This window comes from Ischnura elegans, chromosome 8, assembly GCF_921293095.1.
Source record: "Ischnura elegans chromosome 8, ioIscEleg1.1, whole genome shotgun sequence".
Taxonomy (NCBI): domain Eukaryota; kingdom Metazoa; phylum Arthropoda; class Insecta; order Odonata; family Coenagrionidae; genus Ischnura; species Ischnura elegans.
In genome coordinates this window covers 111,361,334-111,378,722 of record NC_060253.1, presented here as the reverse complement: position 1 = coordinate 111,378,722, position 17,389 = coordinate 111,361,334, and the positions used below count along the sequence as shown (strand labels likewise).

The 17,389-nt window shown below is 36.8% G+C and overlaps 1 protein-coding gene across 1 annotated transcript; it reads left to right on the top strand.

Moving 5' to 3' along the window:
- The first annotated feature begins 2,165 nt into the window (after positions 1-2,165).
- On the top strand, positions 2,166-7,833 carry LOC124163552 (neuralized-like protein 4). The gene is made up of 5 exons (XM_046540536.1): positions 2,166-2,477; positions 3,859-3,979; positions 5,178-5,351; positions 5,801-5,891; positions 7,518-7,833. The coding sequence occupies exons 1-5, from the start codon at positions 2,210-2,212 to the stop codon at positions 7,677-7,679; spliced, it is 816 nt and encodes a 271-aa protein (XP_046396492.1). The 5' UTR covers positions 2,166-2,209; the 3' UTR covers positions 7,680-7,833.
- The last annotated feature ends 9,556 nt before the right edge of the window (positions 7,834-17,389 follow it).

The window sequence follows — 17,389 nt, the reverse complement described above, 5'->3', positions numbered from 1 at the left end:
TACTACTCCCTTTGACTCAGACAAAAGAACACAATATGCATTTAAAGAATTTATGATGGGGGAAAACATCTTTTGCAGTAGTAAAACCTACTTTGTCCCAGAGAAAAGCTGGGCCAAAGTAAGTCTTAATTTTGAGGTTAGGAGACCTGTTGCTGTTATGAATTTTTTTACACATAAACTTTATCTTCATTTAAAAATTTCAACTATACCAATGTCTTAAATATTAAATTATGCTCATAAATAGATACTCCCCGGATTAAATCGAAACTTGAAGCTCGTACGTGGTGGAAGGGGTCCATATTAATAATGAAGGACACTTTGTTTCTTCCACAAGTTGATGAAAAATTCTATTTAATCACCGGTTTCGGCTATCACACCATTATATCAAATACAGACAATATGTGGTGGGAGCAGGTTAATATATACTATGGTTGTTAATGTGGGAGGTGGGGGGGGGAAGAGGTTTGGTTTCAAGCTGGGATTGGTAATTAATCCCCAAACTTATAGCTCTTTTCACAAACAAAAGTTTAAGAGTACAGAAAAACACGTGGTTGCGCAAAGAAAAGAAAACTACTTTTGCTGATCCAAGGGGTGAACAATCAAATGATTGGAATACATCACTAAAATCTTTGTGCTGCCGCCTGGTGGAAACAGATGGAATCAGTCGAAAAACTGTTTCCTTAAGGTAACCAGAGTACGTTGTATTATTTTCTCAATTTGGGCCGATGAAGGACCACAGGGTCAAAATAACCTACGTTTACGGTTTTAGACTTTAATCCTTTGAAAGTTGAAACTGGGCTGAATTCCACTACTCTATGAAAAGTAATGCAAAATTTTAAGGGTTTTGCAAATGTTAACGATAAGAATAGCCAGTATATGAGCTTAAATAGAAAGGGTTATGAGACAGATAAGATAATTTGAAATAGTGGAAGCTCGTTCTTGCACTGATAGCAATCTCATTATGCATTTTCATGATATCAACAAAACTCTCACTGGTTTCGTAAATTTACTATCACCTTTGATAAAGAAGTGAAGGCATGAATAATGGCTTGAAAATTGGTTTGGAGGCTTGATTAAAAAATTACTGTAACAATAAGTATTGTTTAAACTATAAAAAATACATTTATATTACTTAAAAATAGAAATATTATGCATGGTTTGCATCGTGACTGCCCTCTGTTGGTACCACAATGCACTTGCAATGGTCAGCTGCAGTACAAAATTTTTACAACAGATGTCGGTCACGATGCCGAAAATGCAAAATATTTCTATATTTAAATAAATTTTCAATTTAAATGTAATTTCAAGTTAAACAATACTTATTGTTACAGTAATCATTTAATCAAGCCCTTGTGTGCTAATTTGCGCAGGACGCGACCTTGTTTGCACTTCAGGAGCGTGTAGAATGGTTGCGTTTTTACTGATTTTCACTGCTCCGCAACTCTAAATGTAGTAGAGTCTGAGGCATAATTTTTATGAGATGTTTATATGTGTATAAAGTTCATTCTGAAAATTTTTCACTTGTTCTCATTCAGTCCCTTTTTAGATATTGACCTGCGAACATCGACGTAAGAAGGCTTTCGGCATTGTTCGACAAGCTCTAGAAAAAAATGAGGGCATTCTCAGTACTAAAAATTGTACTGCAAGTAGCTCTTTTAGTATTCAACTTGGAAATAAAATTTTATAGGTATCATTTCCTTCATAAAAATTTATGGTATTAAGAAGTTAGTATCGATAAATTTTTCCCGAGTTTTTACGGAAAGATTTTGACCGAGTGTATTTTATGATAGAAAATTTATAAAAAATGCTTTCCTTTGCTGAACACACTGGTTTTTTAATTTTTCTAATATCTTTTAGAACAGCTTCGAAATTAAACTTTACGCAAACCACGTTTTTCGTCAAAATTTTCCCATTTAAAAAGCTGCCAAAAAAAGTATGGTATTTAAATTTTTTGGATAGCGTTTTGTGATTGTCTACTTGTAGGCAACAAATGATAAAAAATAATCAGGAAAATTAAAAGTGCCAAGCAACCTTGCCTGGGTGATTTGAAATGGATTGACCCCTATGCGATAACCCGGCTATTAATTAAAGATCAGCTCACTGATCAGCAGAGACTATATAAGGAGCTTTTTGATCGGCTGTGCTTATTATCTGTCGTGCTTTGAGGAAGAGAAGATCTAAAACATTGAAAAGGAGTCCATCAAATAACATGGAGATGTTTAGGAATATGATCGCAATCTTAAGTCTGCTGAGCGTGTCTTCTACGGAGGAGAGAGAGTGTGGATTCGAGAGAGACGCATCTCCCCTGCGACTATCGCTGAGCAGTAGGAGAAATCTGACTGAGGGAGATTGGGTGACAGATTTCCACTTAAACAGGGACGACACAGCGGCAGCCGACCTCTTGAACCTGCAGCTGTCGCAGGCAGTGACAGAATGCGGAGGCAGGAAGAGTGTGCACATCAGAGGAACGCTATCAGGTAAATGCACTCTGCACATATTCTCCAGACATTGAAATCACCTCTCTCGGTAAGTGTTCTCATACTTTCCTTCAAACGTTCCTGTCTCATGATTTGGTGTGGTATTGTATTTCGAGGAGGCAACCGACATCTACGGTCATCAGTGGATATCACTAAATATCAAGCTGCGAGGGTGGTTTGATAAGCACATGACTTTTTGAAGAATATTTATTTTTTCGGCAAAAATGTGTTTTACTTCTGGACATAGACTCCTCTTAGCCCGATATATTTCTCCTTTAAATGAGGTTGTTGTTTCCTTCAAATCAATATCTAATTGGTCAAAAAACTCTGAATAATATTTGCAGGTGATCTTTTCACCATTTTCAAAATAATGTATGTGAATGGCACCGCGTGCATTCCAAAAACTGTGGCCATGACCTTGCTGGTCGACAGACCCACCCAAGCCTTCTTTGGTGTACGTTGACCCACAGAAACGACGGTATTAATTGTTGGATTTCTATGGCTTGCATTTCGTGTACGGTAACGAAATAGAGAAAAAATTCGTTCGGATTGCATCTGAACATTGCCAAACACTTCTTTGAAGAGTTCATACGATTATGCTTAGCGATAGCTTTACGATAGCTTTTTCGTGTCCAAATATTCATGTAAAATATGACGTAAGCGCTCATCCAATATGCGTTTAACATATTTCATCTCACTAGAATTCATTTTTTGAACTTTTAATATCATTCCATGGATTTTATCGACGATTTCTAGCTTAAAGACGCCTTTCGGGCGTCCTGATCGTTTGACGTTACTTGTGCAGCTACGACCGCAACGGAATTCAGTAAAACTCTTCTTCATCATTGAAATTGCTAGTGTAGAGTTTCCATAGTATTTATCAACTCTGTTATTGGTTTCGGCGACGTTTTTTACGCAAAAAATAATTTTAAGTTAGGGCACAAAATTAAATTTTTCCATTATCGTTAATATTCACATGGTTTTCTGCTTTAAATGGCTATCAAATGCAAAATAAATGACTTAACTAGGTCAAAATTTAACAGCTGTTTACGAATATATGGCAACTAACCAGAGAATTGTTATATCTATAGTTACTACGTGATAAAAGCAAAAAGTCACGGGCTTATCAAACGACCCTCGTATGTCCATCCTAGCTACATCTAAAAAGGAGAAATTTGATCTTATGGGATCATTTCATTTCAGAGAGGCGCTTATGATAAATTCGTGGAGTTTCAATACTTATAAAATTGTGATTATAAAGCGGCCTTGATTATTTCTTATTCTGAATAATATCTTCACCTGAATGCTATTAGAAACTCTATCCAAACGGTTAAATTTGAAAATGTAATTTAAAATTCTTTTTTTTATTAATTTTTAATAGGTGTATCGTCGTCTACTGGAACAAATCGAAATAAATATGGAAAGGATGAACTTCTGTTTCACACTAAATGTGGGAAAAATGTGGCCGTCATTAATAACGGTCTGACTGCAAGAAAACTTAAGTGAGTATCAAATTAAGTGACTGTTTTTCTGGATTTTCCCAAATAGTATTTCTCCCAAAGTATACACAGTGGCAATGCATTGATATTAATTTTATGGGGACTAAGCTGAGACCCTGAAACGTAATAGCTTATTAGTTAACAACCAATTCTGCTGAAATCCTGAAAATTGTTTTTTGGTCCGTGGAATTCCGTCTTCGCACATAACTTCTGCCGTCTCTATGATCCATTCAACAATTTAAGGAAACAAAATTTCGCTATAAAACTACTCGTAGTTCGAAATAAAGGAAAAAGTTAAACAAATTGAAAGCGGAGATAAAAATATTTTAAATAAAAGAGAAAGTGAGGAAATATATAATAATGCTTAGAGTTAGGACATCAATTTCAGAACATGAGGACAAGGTAGGTTTTGACCAGATTAGTGCACTCAGGTAAAGAAAATGAAGAGTTTTTACGGGAAATGCGATACTCTTGACGGCTTTTGATAAAACTATTGAATTAATTAGCCACTTCTGTGCATACGATCATATTTGTCCTTCAAATTAAACAATTGAGTGTAAATTATAGTGTAAGGAGTTACGTTGCTGTTATGTTAGATTGCATCTGACTGTCTGTGTCACCGAAGGTTGCCAGACTTCTAGAGGTTTTAAATACAGAGTTAGAGAACATAGAAGAAGTTGTATACATAATAATTAAGAATCTATTTCTGCAAATCATTTATGCTTGTGTAATCATTTTCAGCAACTTTGACAGAGACAGTTTACATTGCAATGAAAAAGGGCTTAATGAGATTGTATGGAAAATTTAGACTTCGTAGTGATTTTTTATTTTGTAATGGCTCACCTTAATGTAACGTAAAGCCTCCATATAACGAATATACCTTGACGCTCACCTATACGACACTTTGTTGTCTGTTTTATGTCATCGATCTTCATTTGTTCTGTACCAAACTGTCCCCCCCCCCCCACTCTCCTCTCGCCACTTCTGCATAAGCCCTCAGCCTCCCTTGGCTCAGGGTATAAATACACGAGAGGGAATCACCTTAAAATGGCATAGACTGTCGTAACCATGGTCAGTAGTGGAGTTATATATTTAAGAGTCGAAAATACCATTTTTTGTTTATATTTTACGATAGACACATCGAAGTTCCACCGCAACAAGCCTGAAACGATTTAAAATGCATTTTCTTGTTCATTTACAGCATAGAACAGGAAAATAATGCCGTCGTATACACAAATCGTCCGCTTAAAATCGATGAACTGTTGGAGATAACATTAGAGAAGAAGCATACGAAATTCGGGCATTCGTTGGCCATAGGGGTCACGACGCTACCTCCAGCGGAGAATCAACAACTACCTCATATAAACAGTATCTCGTAAGTACCCCATTGCATTCTAAGATACCTTTTCATTTTCTCATTTTTCAGTTGAACAAGCATCGTGCCCAAATTCGAACATATAATCACCAAAATTTAACGAATAAAATTAACTGCAATAATTTTTGTATCAGTTAATGTAAAAATTTAAATAATAAAAGTTAAATGTTAAAATTTGTAAAAAGAAAGGACTAAACTAAAGAGATGAGTAAATTTTTAACGATCAATTGTAATTGCTATTTGTTAGAACGTTAATCCCAATTACTTGTTGAAATAATTATTTCAATGCTTAGTGAAATAAAAACGTTCTGACTTTATTGATCACGTTATTGTCTAGTTTATTTTTTAAGTAATCAATGAACTGTTTCCCATACGTTATTGCGAGGAAACATCACATCATCCTACATTTATATTAATTTCATTTCCCTTTTGTCAATTTGACTCCACAGGAACGGATCGTGGGCAATGTATCACGGAAATACTTATCTTAACGGAAAAGAATTCGTCAAAAATTACGGTAAAAGCTTAGACGCATTGGAGGTAAGTAATCCCGAATTAGAGGTGTTCCTTCCTTTACCGAGTTATACCCTCTCTGCCTAATTGTCGCTGCAACTACCGTCCACTAGATGGCAGCAAGAGAAATCGTCATTTGGAAAGCAATGCACTCACAGGGAATTCAGCCGAAAAATGTTTTCTTTTCCAATATATCTTCTAAATTCACGGACGATATGGAAACCACATGCATTCGTCTTATAATCTCAGTCCAGGTCCCCAATAAAGGAATAGATGGACGTCGTGAATCACTCGGCTTTGCCTATGTGCCACTCTTACATAAATAACCACGTTTTGATTAAATCACTCTCTGGTCTATCTATCATACTGGAACTCAAGTTCAACCACCCTCTTGCTTAGCTACAGACTTCAATTTTTAATACAGATCAAAAAGCGAAACAACAACCCATTCTTACGCTCTTCGTAGTTTTTCAGAGGCCGCCATTTTATAGAGCTAACATTTGTATCAGTCGCACAAGTGCTGTATTAATTTTAACGACATGCGATCATTCCCAATCGTTCCTGGTTATTCGGCACGGAACGAATGCAAACAATCAATTTTAGTGATAATATCTCCGAAGATAAAAATCATCTTAGAAACTAGTTCCATCACACTAATTATAAGAAAATGTAACAGAATTTAAAACAATTAAAAAATCCACCTTATTATTCCAACTCAAAAGAAGAATAGAAGGATATGAACCTATGTGCTGTCTTGGCATGAGGGCCCGCGCACACAATCTATGTGTGAAAGACTACCTGTTCAAAAGCAAAAATAAGGGCGCACTGTTTCATTTTCTTCTCTTAAGCCTTCGGAAGAGGGAAACGTTTACTTTGGAGTGCAGCCGTGACTTCCGGAAGAACGTCCGGCCATCTCAACTTCCCGGCTCTTCCATCGATTACCTTGTTCTTTGGTATCATATTGTATAGAGCATTACGATTAAAATTAATGTTACTTTTTGTTTTCGGGAGAAGTCATTTCACTAAGCTATCTCAAAATCCACTAATCCGTCCCATATTGGGTGAGGGCCCCTTTGCAGAGACCCTCGGGTCAACAGATGATTAAAAGTGACTGTTTGAAGTATTTGTGATCATTTTGAATCCCACCCATTTCAATTCATTATTCTTTTGTTAGCACAGAAAGTCAAATTTTGTGTTGGTTGACTAAGTAAGTCAAATTGTGGAACTGCCCCACGTGTTTAGGTGCCGTGGGCAGGCAGTCAGCTCGTAGTCCCCAGATAGAACGGTTGCACTCAAAATTTCTCCTTATTATGTTTTTGACATAAATTATGTATCTGAAACATTGCCTTTTCTATTATCTAAACCTCCTGGTCCTTCGGAACATTATCTTCATAACTATCGCGTACAGTGGCTTTTGTTTGCTCTGCCCATTCCGAGAGAAATAATGCATCTGCTCTCAATGCTAAATCTTTCCGCACATGATGGAAAACTTGCGATCTAGCTACCTTCCGTAGCTTGAGGGTTATTTGCTTGCCATCGGTGGAGGGCTTGCAATTCTCTTTCTTTCTTATCAACCCATATATTACTTCCTGATCTTCCATAGTTATTTGTCAACGCAATATGAATTTCCTTGCAAAACTACGCTTTTCTAAGGTTGGGTCTCGCGTTGGTGTGATGAGGAGTAACACTGGAAGCCTGCACTTCTTCGTCAACGGAGAAGATCAAGGACCAGCTGCCTCCAATGTCCCTCATCCTGTCTACGGCGTCGTGGAACTATGGGGAAATGCAGCACAGGCATCCATCGCCAAGTCTTAATCGACTTCCAGTCACCAGGCCAAATTTCAAGTCTGCTGCTCTTACAGTTATATGATATAAGAAAAAATATATTACGTCACGATTTTTGTGCCAGGATGCTTATCTTGAAGTTTTTTTTTAATTTACCTGTTAAATCTTTCATATAATTTTTGTTTGTAATTAATAAAAAATAAGAATTAAATGCCTTATCGTACTTTAATTTTTCTTTGGCATGAAAACTTTGATGCCGCTAAAATATTGTTAAGTAGAATCATTAATAACATGTTAGCATTCAGACTAAACCATGGCTACTATAGCCTGCGTTCATTAGGGTGGCATGGCGTACGTGCCCGCCAGTTACCTGAGTCGGCCCGCGAGCGCAAAGGGGGGGGGAGGAAAGGACCGATCAGAAAAACTCAATGTGACCGACTCAGGTAGCCGTCGGGCCCGTGCGCCACCCTACGGCATACAGACTATAAAACAGTGCATCAATTTTCACAGTAATTCTGTACACTAATCAGTTTCCTCGTCTCATTCATAGATGCGCATTTCAACAAAACTATTTCGTCCCAAGATCGATATGACTGCATAATTTTTCATCACCGCTGGATGTCTTTGCGTCAACTGGCGGACTATCTGCATAGAGAATTAAGTGAGTGGGCCAATAAATAATTTCACTACAGATATCGGACATTTTGTTAAACGATGGCATTCTTTTTCAGGTGTACCGAAGGCAGTAGCGGGAGGGATAGGATGTTTAAATGTTCAAACCAATGGTAAAAGATTTTAATGGATGTTTACGGTGTTATGTGCACCCTAAAAGGTCGATATGCCTGATTTTGGAGAGTTGTATTTCGGTGCTATTCGATGGGTCAATGTGAAATAAACTTAAAAAGGAAGATAATTTATTTAAGAGTCATATTTTAATCAACTGTTTAAGTCTTCTGCAAAAGAATTGGGTCACAACTTCAACTTCGGCGGGTTTTCGCTGAGGAATTATTGAAAGGACGTGGATAAAAAACTACAAAATTATTTATAATAGCATTTACTTCCAAATATAACTCGCTGATATAGAGCCAGCAAATTGTGGAGTGTAAGCAAACAGGTAAGCAAATTTTCAGTAATAGGAAATAACGATTTGAAAGTATGAAGAGGCTCGCAGGTTTTAATTTGCACGATTTTTTTTAAGGAACGGGAATATTTATGTGAATTGTAGAGGAATAGGCGTAAATTTTCGACCATTAAGGATACTTCGGTGCATAGTAACTGAGTACTCTGTAACACGGCCCTGTTTCTCCCGACTATCTTCGAGTCCGGTCAATGACGAGGGCTCGAATCGCTAGGAATCGAACGACCAGGGTGGAAGTTTGCCAGTAGAGGAGAGGGGAGGTGAGGATAAATCCGCCTGCAAGCGAAGTGAACGGAAAGAATTGTTTGTCCTATTCGTTATTCCCTCAGTGACTCACTGCACTCTTTACGTAAAAGTGTCCCGAGTCACGAGTCATCATTGGGAATTCCTTTAAGGAGGGAAACAGGAAAAGGAAAGAAAAGGGACCACCTCGAACTACTCACTCGATCGCTGCTTCCACGACCTCCGCGGTTATTTCCTTGGCAGCCTAACGCTCCTTTCACACAGCACGGTTTCGCCCGTACGGCGGAAAACCGTACGGGGCACATTCCAATAGTGGCGCAAAGAATCAGATGGGAGCTTTCACACTGATACGGTGACGGTTTATCGCCGTGATACAGCTGCCGTCTGCCACTAGAACCATACGGTCGCCGTCCCCGTCGAACTGCGTAGTAGCGCATTGGAGTAAACAGCCCCTTTCACACAGCCCGGTTTCAGTCGTACGGTTGGTTCGCTAGTGAGTGCACGCTGCTCAGTTCACTGTGGAAAAATGTATGAAATTGACGCTCAGGTGCTTATATCTTTGGTAGAATCTAAGCCTGTGTTGTGGGACAAGACTCTTGCAGTATTTAAATATAGAAATGCGACGTGAAATGCTTGGAGTTTGTTTGGCGCCGAAACCTGATTTTGATGTCATCGATAGATAATAATTAATTAAAAACATTGCTTGCTCTCGATCCATTTTAGCTAAGCAGTACACACAGACAGGTGCACATCCGACTCAAGCCAATGCTCAACTGAAGTCTCTCACCGTACGACGGGACCGTGCTGTGTGAAAACTACTTTTAAACCACTTACAACCGTACGGTTTTCCCCCGTACGGGCGAAACCGTGCTGTGTGAAAGGAGCGTAACGCCACGACCTACAACGGAAATGCGAATGCCTTGGTCACAGGCAAGGGGGCTGCATAGAGGAGGCCCAATTCAATCCCATACTTAGAAGGCTGATTTCTGTTCTCGCCACTTCTGTCGCATCTTCTATATGATTTATACTGTATAGATACCTTTTCCTCAACTTATACGCAACCACTCTACAAATGAGGTACCAAAATGCAAAGAATTTATCAGAGAACATGCGACGGCATATCTTACCTCCTAAATATTGCTATTGTTTCCTAAACTTGGTTTTTAAATAATAAAAAAAAACAAAAACAAAAAAAGTAAATATTCCTGACGTTAACGGCGCACAAACTGATACATTTGTTCATTTGCAACAATACCACGCATTCATTGAACATATAACTATTAAGGCATACAAAGTGTTGGGGTTTATCAAACGAATTTGTAGGGACTTTAAAAATGTAAATTGCTTATTACTGCTTTATACTACCCTAGTGAGATCTATTCTGGAATATGGCACTGTGATATGGAATCCATATTATTAGACACATATTAATGCTCTAGAAGGGATTCAGAAGAAATTTCTCAAGTGACTTGAATATAATCTTAAGAAAAAGTCACATAATGACCCTGGAATTGAAATTACCAAGCATTTGAATTTGCAATCTCTCTCACTTCGTAGAAGACATATTGATATGTTCTTCCTTAATAATATTCTGAATAATAAGATTAAATCCCCTGATTTATTGTCCTTAGTAACTTTCCGAATCCCAAACATCCATACGAGAAATTCATCTACTTTCTATGTTCCTTTTCAACCATCCAATTATACAAATAACTTGATTATTTTCAGAGCAATGTCAGAAATTAACTTATACTGTGATAACTTCGATCTATTCCATTCATCCTATACTTGTTTTAAGAAATATGTAATAAATAACGTAACAATGTGATACCGTTACATATATTTATACTTTGTTATTATATTTCATATATTTAAAAAAAAGTTCTCTGTATACTTATGTATTTTATGTATGTATCTTTTTAATCTTTTTTCTTTCTTTGTAAATCTTTCTGTAAACTGGAAAAAGGGTGTAATCCCGTTTATTAAATATTATTATCATTCTTTAAATAACTTCTATCAAAATGCGGCTGATTCCACATTTAAGTCTCCTGTTGATACGTAAGTATGAGTCATCATGTGCGTTTAACAGAGGATAGTGTAATTACTTCCAATGTTGTGTTTAAAGAGGTCCTCTCACCTCAATTTGTACATGAACATTCCAATTAAATTTGTACATAAGACCCTGCCTTTTTTTCTACATTTTAAAATTGGAAACGCGCCTATCCCTCTGTGGACCTGCATTGAAGAGAGCGGGGGAAGCCCACTGGGAGCGGGCGCAGCACGCTCGTTCTAATCTGTTTTCAAAAATGTCCGCGAAGCGGTGATGAGTGCAATGCGATCCACTTTTTTCCAATATTTTGAAGCATAATGTTTCAAAATGCAAGGAAAAGCATCGAAGAGTTATAAATTTGATAGATCACATCATTATTTGTATAATTTTCGGTTAACACCCATTAATTATACCTTATTTTTCCGTGAAACTCGGATCAATTTGTCCGCCAGCGACGCGAGTGGCGACTTCTGTAAACCCATTTAAATGCGCGGTGGACGACAACGCATTATGAGGCAGACTTCAGGATCCTCTTTTGTAAAATCCGTGGTCTTAGGAGCACGCAATATACCTCGGTCGACACCACCGCCACTCCGCGATCCGTGCGAAATATACAGAAACAAAATAAAAAGGGGCTGCAATAAAAAGGCGCGAGCATAAAAACGTTACAACTAATCTGAGAAGAAGAGGCAAGCAGTTTCATTAATAAGCATTTTTTGAATTCGGGAATAAAAACGTGAGTTTAAGGAGAAACAACAACATATTTATTGCTGGTAAGTTTTTATTTTTCTGTCTAAATGATGTGTATTTGAAGAGAAAATTCGAAAAGTTTTCATTCATTAGCATTTGTTTTAATTCTACGGAAACGAAAATCTGAATTTAAGAAATAGAGATGTACATTTTTATTATTTAGCTATTTTTTATATACAGAAATTTTAATCTGCATATAAGAATGATTTTTATAAGACGGATCTTGGTTCTTTTATTCATAATTAAATGTGGGAGAATGAAATTGTGAATTTGAGAAGAAGAGAAGCATATTTCTCACTTGTTAGCCCTTGATAGTCTTTAGGAAAATAATGTGAATTCAAGAACTCAAGAAGGTGGATATTTATTTTCGTTAGTAATATTGTGTGTTTAATTTTAAGTGAGGTAATAATGGTTTGAATTAAAGCCAAAAAAGTGAAAATCACTTCATAATGCAATTGTTTGAACAGCAAAAATAACAATGTAAATAGGAGAAATTCATTATCGTTAGTTAGCAATTTTTTCCCACGAAATAAAACAATGACACTTCAAGACAAAGGGAGCATATGTACTACTCGCTATTATTTCTAAGTCTGCGGGAATAGTATTTTAAATATGAGGAAATAAGAAGTACATTTTCTACTATATGCTATTTGGTTTTGTTTCCGGGCATAACAGTTAGAATCTTAGGCGAAGAGCCTTCCATTTTCATTCGCAAGCATTTTTTCTTTGCAGAATAAATTATGTGAGTTAAAGATGAAGGTAGTGCATATAGCCTATTCTCTTTCTTTGGAATTCTTTGCTTTTTTGAAATCACAATGTGCATTTAAGAAGAAGAGGAGGCTTTTTTATAATTCTGTCACTGGTAAATTGAAATGAAGGAGATTTCAATACACCAGTGATGTGAAAAAGAAACAGCAATTTGAGACACAGTAAGGATTACATCTTTCGACATATTTTGTTAATTGCAAATGAAATATTTTACCCAAATGAAAACATGCATAAATTCCGTGATTCATAAATTTCCTAATCCATAATATGGTAGTGCATATAGCCACCCTGAGAAATTTTTAGAAATTACCCATAATAATTTAATTTATACACTTGAGTAAAATTATCACTTGAGTAAAAATATATTTGTAGAACTACCATTGAACAATAGGAGTTTTAGGGTAAAGCTTGGATCAAAATTACGCACATTTTTCAGTTATTCAAAGCTAATCTTATTTACAAATATTAATTTTCTCAAACAAAATCTATTTTGAATAATTGTAAAATGGTATTATCAATATCCTATTACTAATTTTGCTAATATTTCTGCACCAAAATTCCATTTCTTCATTGAAATACAGCTTTTTTAAAATTATTTTTCTATTCTTTTGTATTCACCATATCATTATTGTACATTACTTCATGTAACAAGTTTCTTCATTACGACAGAAAAAATCGTGCTATTCAGAAATCTAAGCAGATTTACCATGATTTCCTGATTGTGATTCCATCTACGCTCATACTTTCTATTACTCCCAACTTATTTCTTATACTTCTCTGTTGGAGTATAATAATTTTTTGGAGGAATCAATGTAATAATTAAAATCACGCAAGAAGTGGTGGTCTTTGATCTTAGAATACACGACACAATTCACGGTATATACATTTTCATTAAGAATAACATAAAAACATTAAGTAATATTAAATAATAAAAGGTAATATATTCTAGCATAATAAATTTTTACTCAGCTACTTAGTATTAACGAACGCGCTTTCGATAAGTCACATGGATGGTCGTGTATGACAAAATTACTACTGCTCAGCAGACAGAAAATATTTACGAAATGTAGAACGTTACAGCTTCAGAAAATGAATGCATGTAATTGATTTAAGCATGATAAAATCGTTCCATACAAAGGTGTACATCTAAATAAGTATAATATATCAACAAAAAAAACAGTTTTGATGTCTTCAAGCTGTCTGTCTTTACCTTTAGCATCTACAATTTTTTTAGGGATGTAATTATTATAATACTATATATTTTGTTATTTTTCATTCTGTTCTGATACATATTAATTTGCCACTTGTGGGTCATTTTTTTCGAGCCATCTTAGTAATCACGTGGTACACCAAGCATTTGAAATTCCCTTGAAGTTTTCAAGAAATTGTACGCTGGTCATACTTGTGTAACTGAGTTCGCCGTCCACGCGCCAGATAGGTGCAACAATATCCAAAATATTATATGATCTTAATGGAGGGAAACTTCTACCTTAGAAAATAGTACCCTTATAACATTCGTCTTCATTGGATGCGTGCAACCCATCCTAGAATATTGCTTTCCCATTTGGTCAACTGCTTCTCCCACCACACTAAAACTATTCAACTATCCACTCAATTTTTTCTAAGCAATAGTTCGACATCGCATACCTCACCTCAGGTTCTCTTCACGTGAAGAAATACTACTCCCACTTATATTATTACACCCCAACCACCGCCGAATGACATTAGACATCAAATTTCTTTACCGCATCATGAATGGGTCCTTCAGATACAGTGATCTCCCAACATTCCTTTCACTGCGCATTCCAGCCCGCAAAACCCACAATACTGAAAAATTCCAAGTAATTGGAACGAAAACTACGGGAATACCATGCACTCAAAAATTGGGTAACTCGATTTTACGCAAAAAAAGGGTACTTTTATGAGAAAACACTTAGTCCAGATCCGAAGATTTTTAAAAGTATGTTGAATTGAAATTGATTGCTTCGTTTGGAAGCTCTTCAAAATCGGGTCTCTTGCTTTTTTACAGACAGTAGTCTTAACTAACCATAAGTAAAAATAATTAAACCATTTGTTTTTTTAATAAATCCTACCCAATTATTAACGTTTTTAAACATGAAAATACGCATTTTGAACAATTTCACGTGAGATTAGAGAGGGGTAAGGGTTCGAGTCGAATCTCACAATACCTCACTAATTTCACTAGCGCTACCTCGCAGTCCATTGCAGTACCTACACACTACCACCCTTCTCAACCATCGTAAATATGACGTCAGAACCAGAGTGCGTTCACTCGTAACATGGTTAGACACTGGCGACATCTGTAGAATGGAATTGACGAAAGCGAATAAGCTGTTGGAAGGAAATAGATGATGTGCAGGAAAGAGATCTTGTGTTAGTTGCAATGATTTTCAACGTATACGCATATTATAAGCTGCTTAGGAATGAAATATTTGTACTCCAGCGTCGTCGAGCATTGTTCCTTACACCATTCTTGCTACGTACAAGTTAATTCAGATGTTTTCGTCCAACAAGTCATTTCATCCATAGCGTGGTTTGCATTTTTCTACTGTTTTATAGAATCCGAATTAAAGTAACTATTAGCAATAATTTGGTTGGTATCAACAACATATACTAATAGTTGCCCTAGAATCGCATGTGTTGAGACACCATTGATATATGTGATGAAAAGGGGACCTAATAATTTTTAGACACAGTCTAAACTTGGTCGGCCGTATTCATAGATTTCCGCTAAAACACGCTAGTAGGGCGACTAACTTAGTCGGCTACTAAGACCTTTTAGTCGCCTACTAAGATATGGTATTCATGGATTGTATTACGTGAGCTACTAAGAGCTACTAACTTAGTATGCTACTAGCCAGCTCGGCAGCCGATACTCGGTAGCGGTTTGGGTTCAACCCGCTAGGCTACGCTTGACAACATTGCATCTGACTCCTCCGCGGCGCGCAAAATTCGTAACACTATCAAACAAAAGAAATTGATTCAGCAAAATGCATTGAAATTTTTACTTCATAATGGATAATTCGATGTGATATCGCATCTCAGACATATTTATTGATTGCTGTACACAAAAATTATGCAATACCTTTGGGAAAGGGTATATTTATGAGTAATATAATATTTATTGATCACATACATTGCGTATTGTTTGCACTTCCGATATTTGTTTCCATTAGTGTATGCGTGATTAGTATGGAAAAACAAAACTAGCAACGTCAGTATTATACATATCTTATTCGGAAAGTAGAAATACACCTCGATGTCGGAGTAGAAACGAAAACTTTTGCAATGCAGAAATGAAACGGTAAGAAAATAACGTTGAGATAAATGTGTGAATGATACACATTTATTACGTTACAAACACCTACGTGCGAGCAATTAGTAACATATGTTTGCAACTCCTAAAATGTTAGTCAAGGAAACAACAATCTGCTTCGCTACATTTAAATATTTCAAATATTGACAGCGTGCGGAAATATACGGCATATACTTTACTAGAGGTGGTTAATCTAAAATACAAAGCATAATTAACGTAACTTGTTTTACTTATTTATTGCCCATCATATCACAAATAGCACTACAACGCACACAACATTTCACTTCACATTTCACGAGCTGTCTTTATGACACTTATAATCCGTACATTCTGAATCAACTGGTTCAATGAAAAGCTTGACTCACACTTAATATAAAACACTATAACGTAACTCTAGTAAACAATGATAATCAGTAATATATGATCTTGTTTTTTCTCGGCGAATATTTCTTATAAATATTTCTCGGGTTTCTAGCCGAGTGAGACTTTTTTGGTCTAACGTTTCGACGGAACACTCTTCCATCGTCCTCAGAGAATGAATGTGCTGCAGGCCTGCCTTCCTGCGCTTATATAGCCGTTCAAACCGGGGGGCATTGTTGTCGCCTTCTGTCCGTTATCTTTTTGATTAACGGTTTCCATTCCGTGCTTATCGTGTACCCAGAATCGCGATTTACTTTATTCCTCTCCAGCCGGATCTCAATGGCTTCTTTAAGGAGACGATCCCAAAACAAAGGTGCCTTAGAGATCACTCGAGCCTCATCGAAAGATATTATATGATCTTCCGTTAGGCTGTGTTCAGCGAGGGCCGATTTCTCCGGATGGAACAGTCTTATACACCTCTTGTGCTCTTTAATTCGTGTCTCTACCGTGCGCCCAGTCTCTCCGATGTACACTTTCCCACACTGACATGGGATACGGTAAACTCCAGGTGTTCTGAGTCCCAAGTTGTCCTTCACACGCACTAAATCCCCACGCAGTTTTTGCGGTGGTTTGTGTATAGTTTCAATATTCCGCTTTGCTAGAATCCTCGATATTTTCCCGGCCACAGTTGAGACATAAGGCAGACAAGCTCTTGCTATGGGTTTCTTATCTCTGGAAGGCATATCTGGAACGAGGAAGCTTTCAACGCGGTTATTCTTGTGCTCTGTGTTAGCTCTTAACAGGGCGAGCGAAATCTCTTTCTTCGTATACCCATTTCGGAGGAATGTTTCCCGTAGGTGATCTAATTCTTGTGGGAGGCTTTCTTTGTCTGCTATAATATTTGCACGATGCAGGAGGGTAGAGAGAACAGCTCTTTTTTGAGATGGATGGTGGTGACTTAAGCCATTTAGGTAAAGGTCAGTGTGTGTTGGCTTCCGATAAACTCGGTGACCTAAAGTTCCGTCTTCCTTTCTTTGGATTAAAATATCGAGGAAGGGTAAACTGTTGTTTTTCTCTATCTCCATCGTGAATTG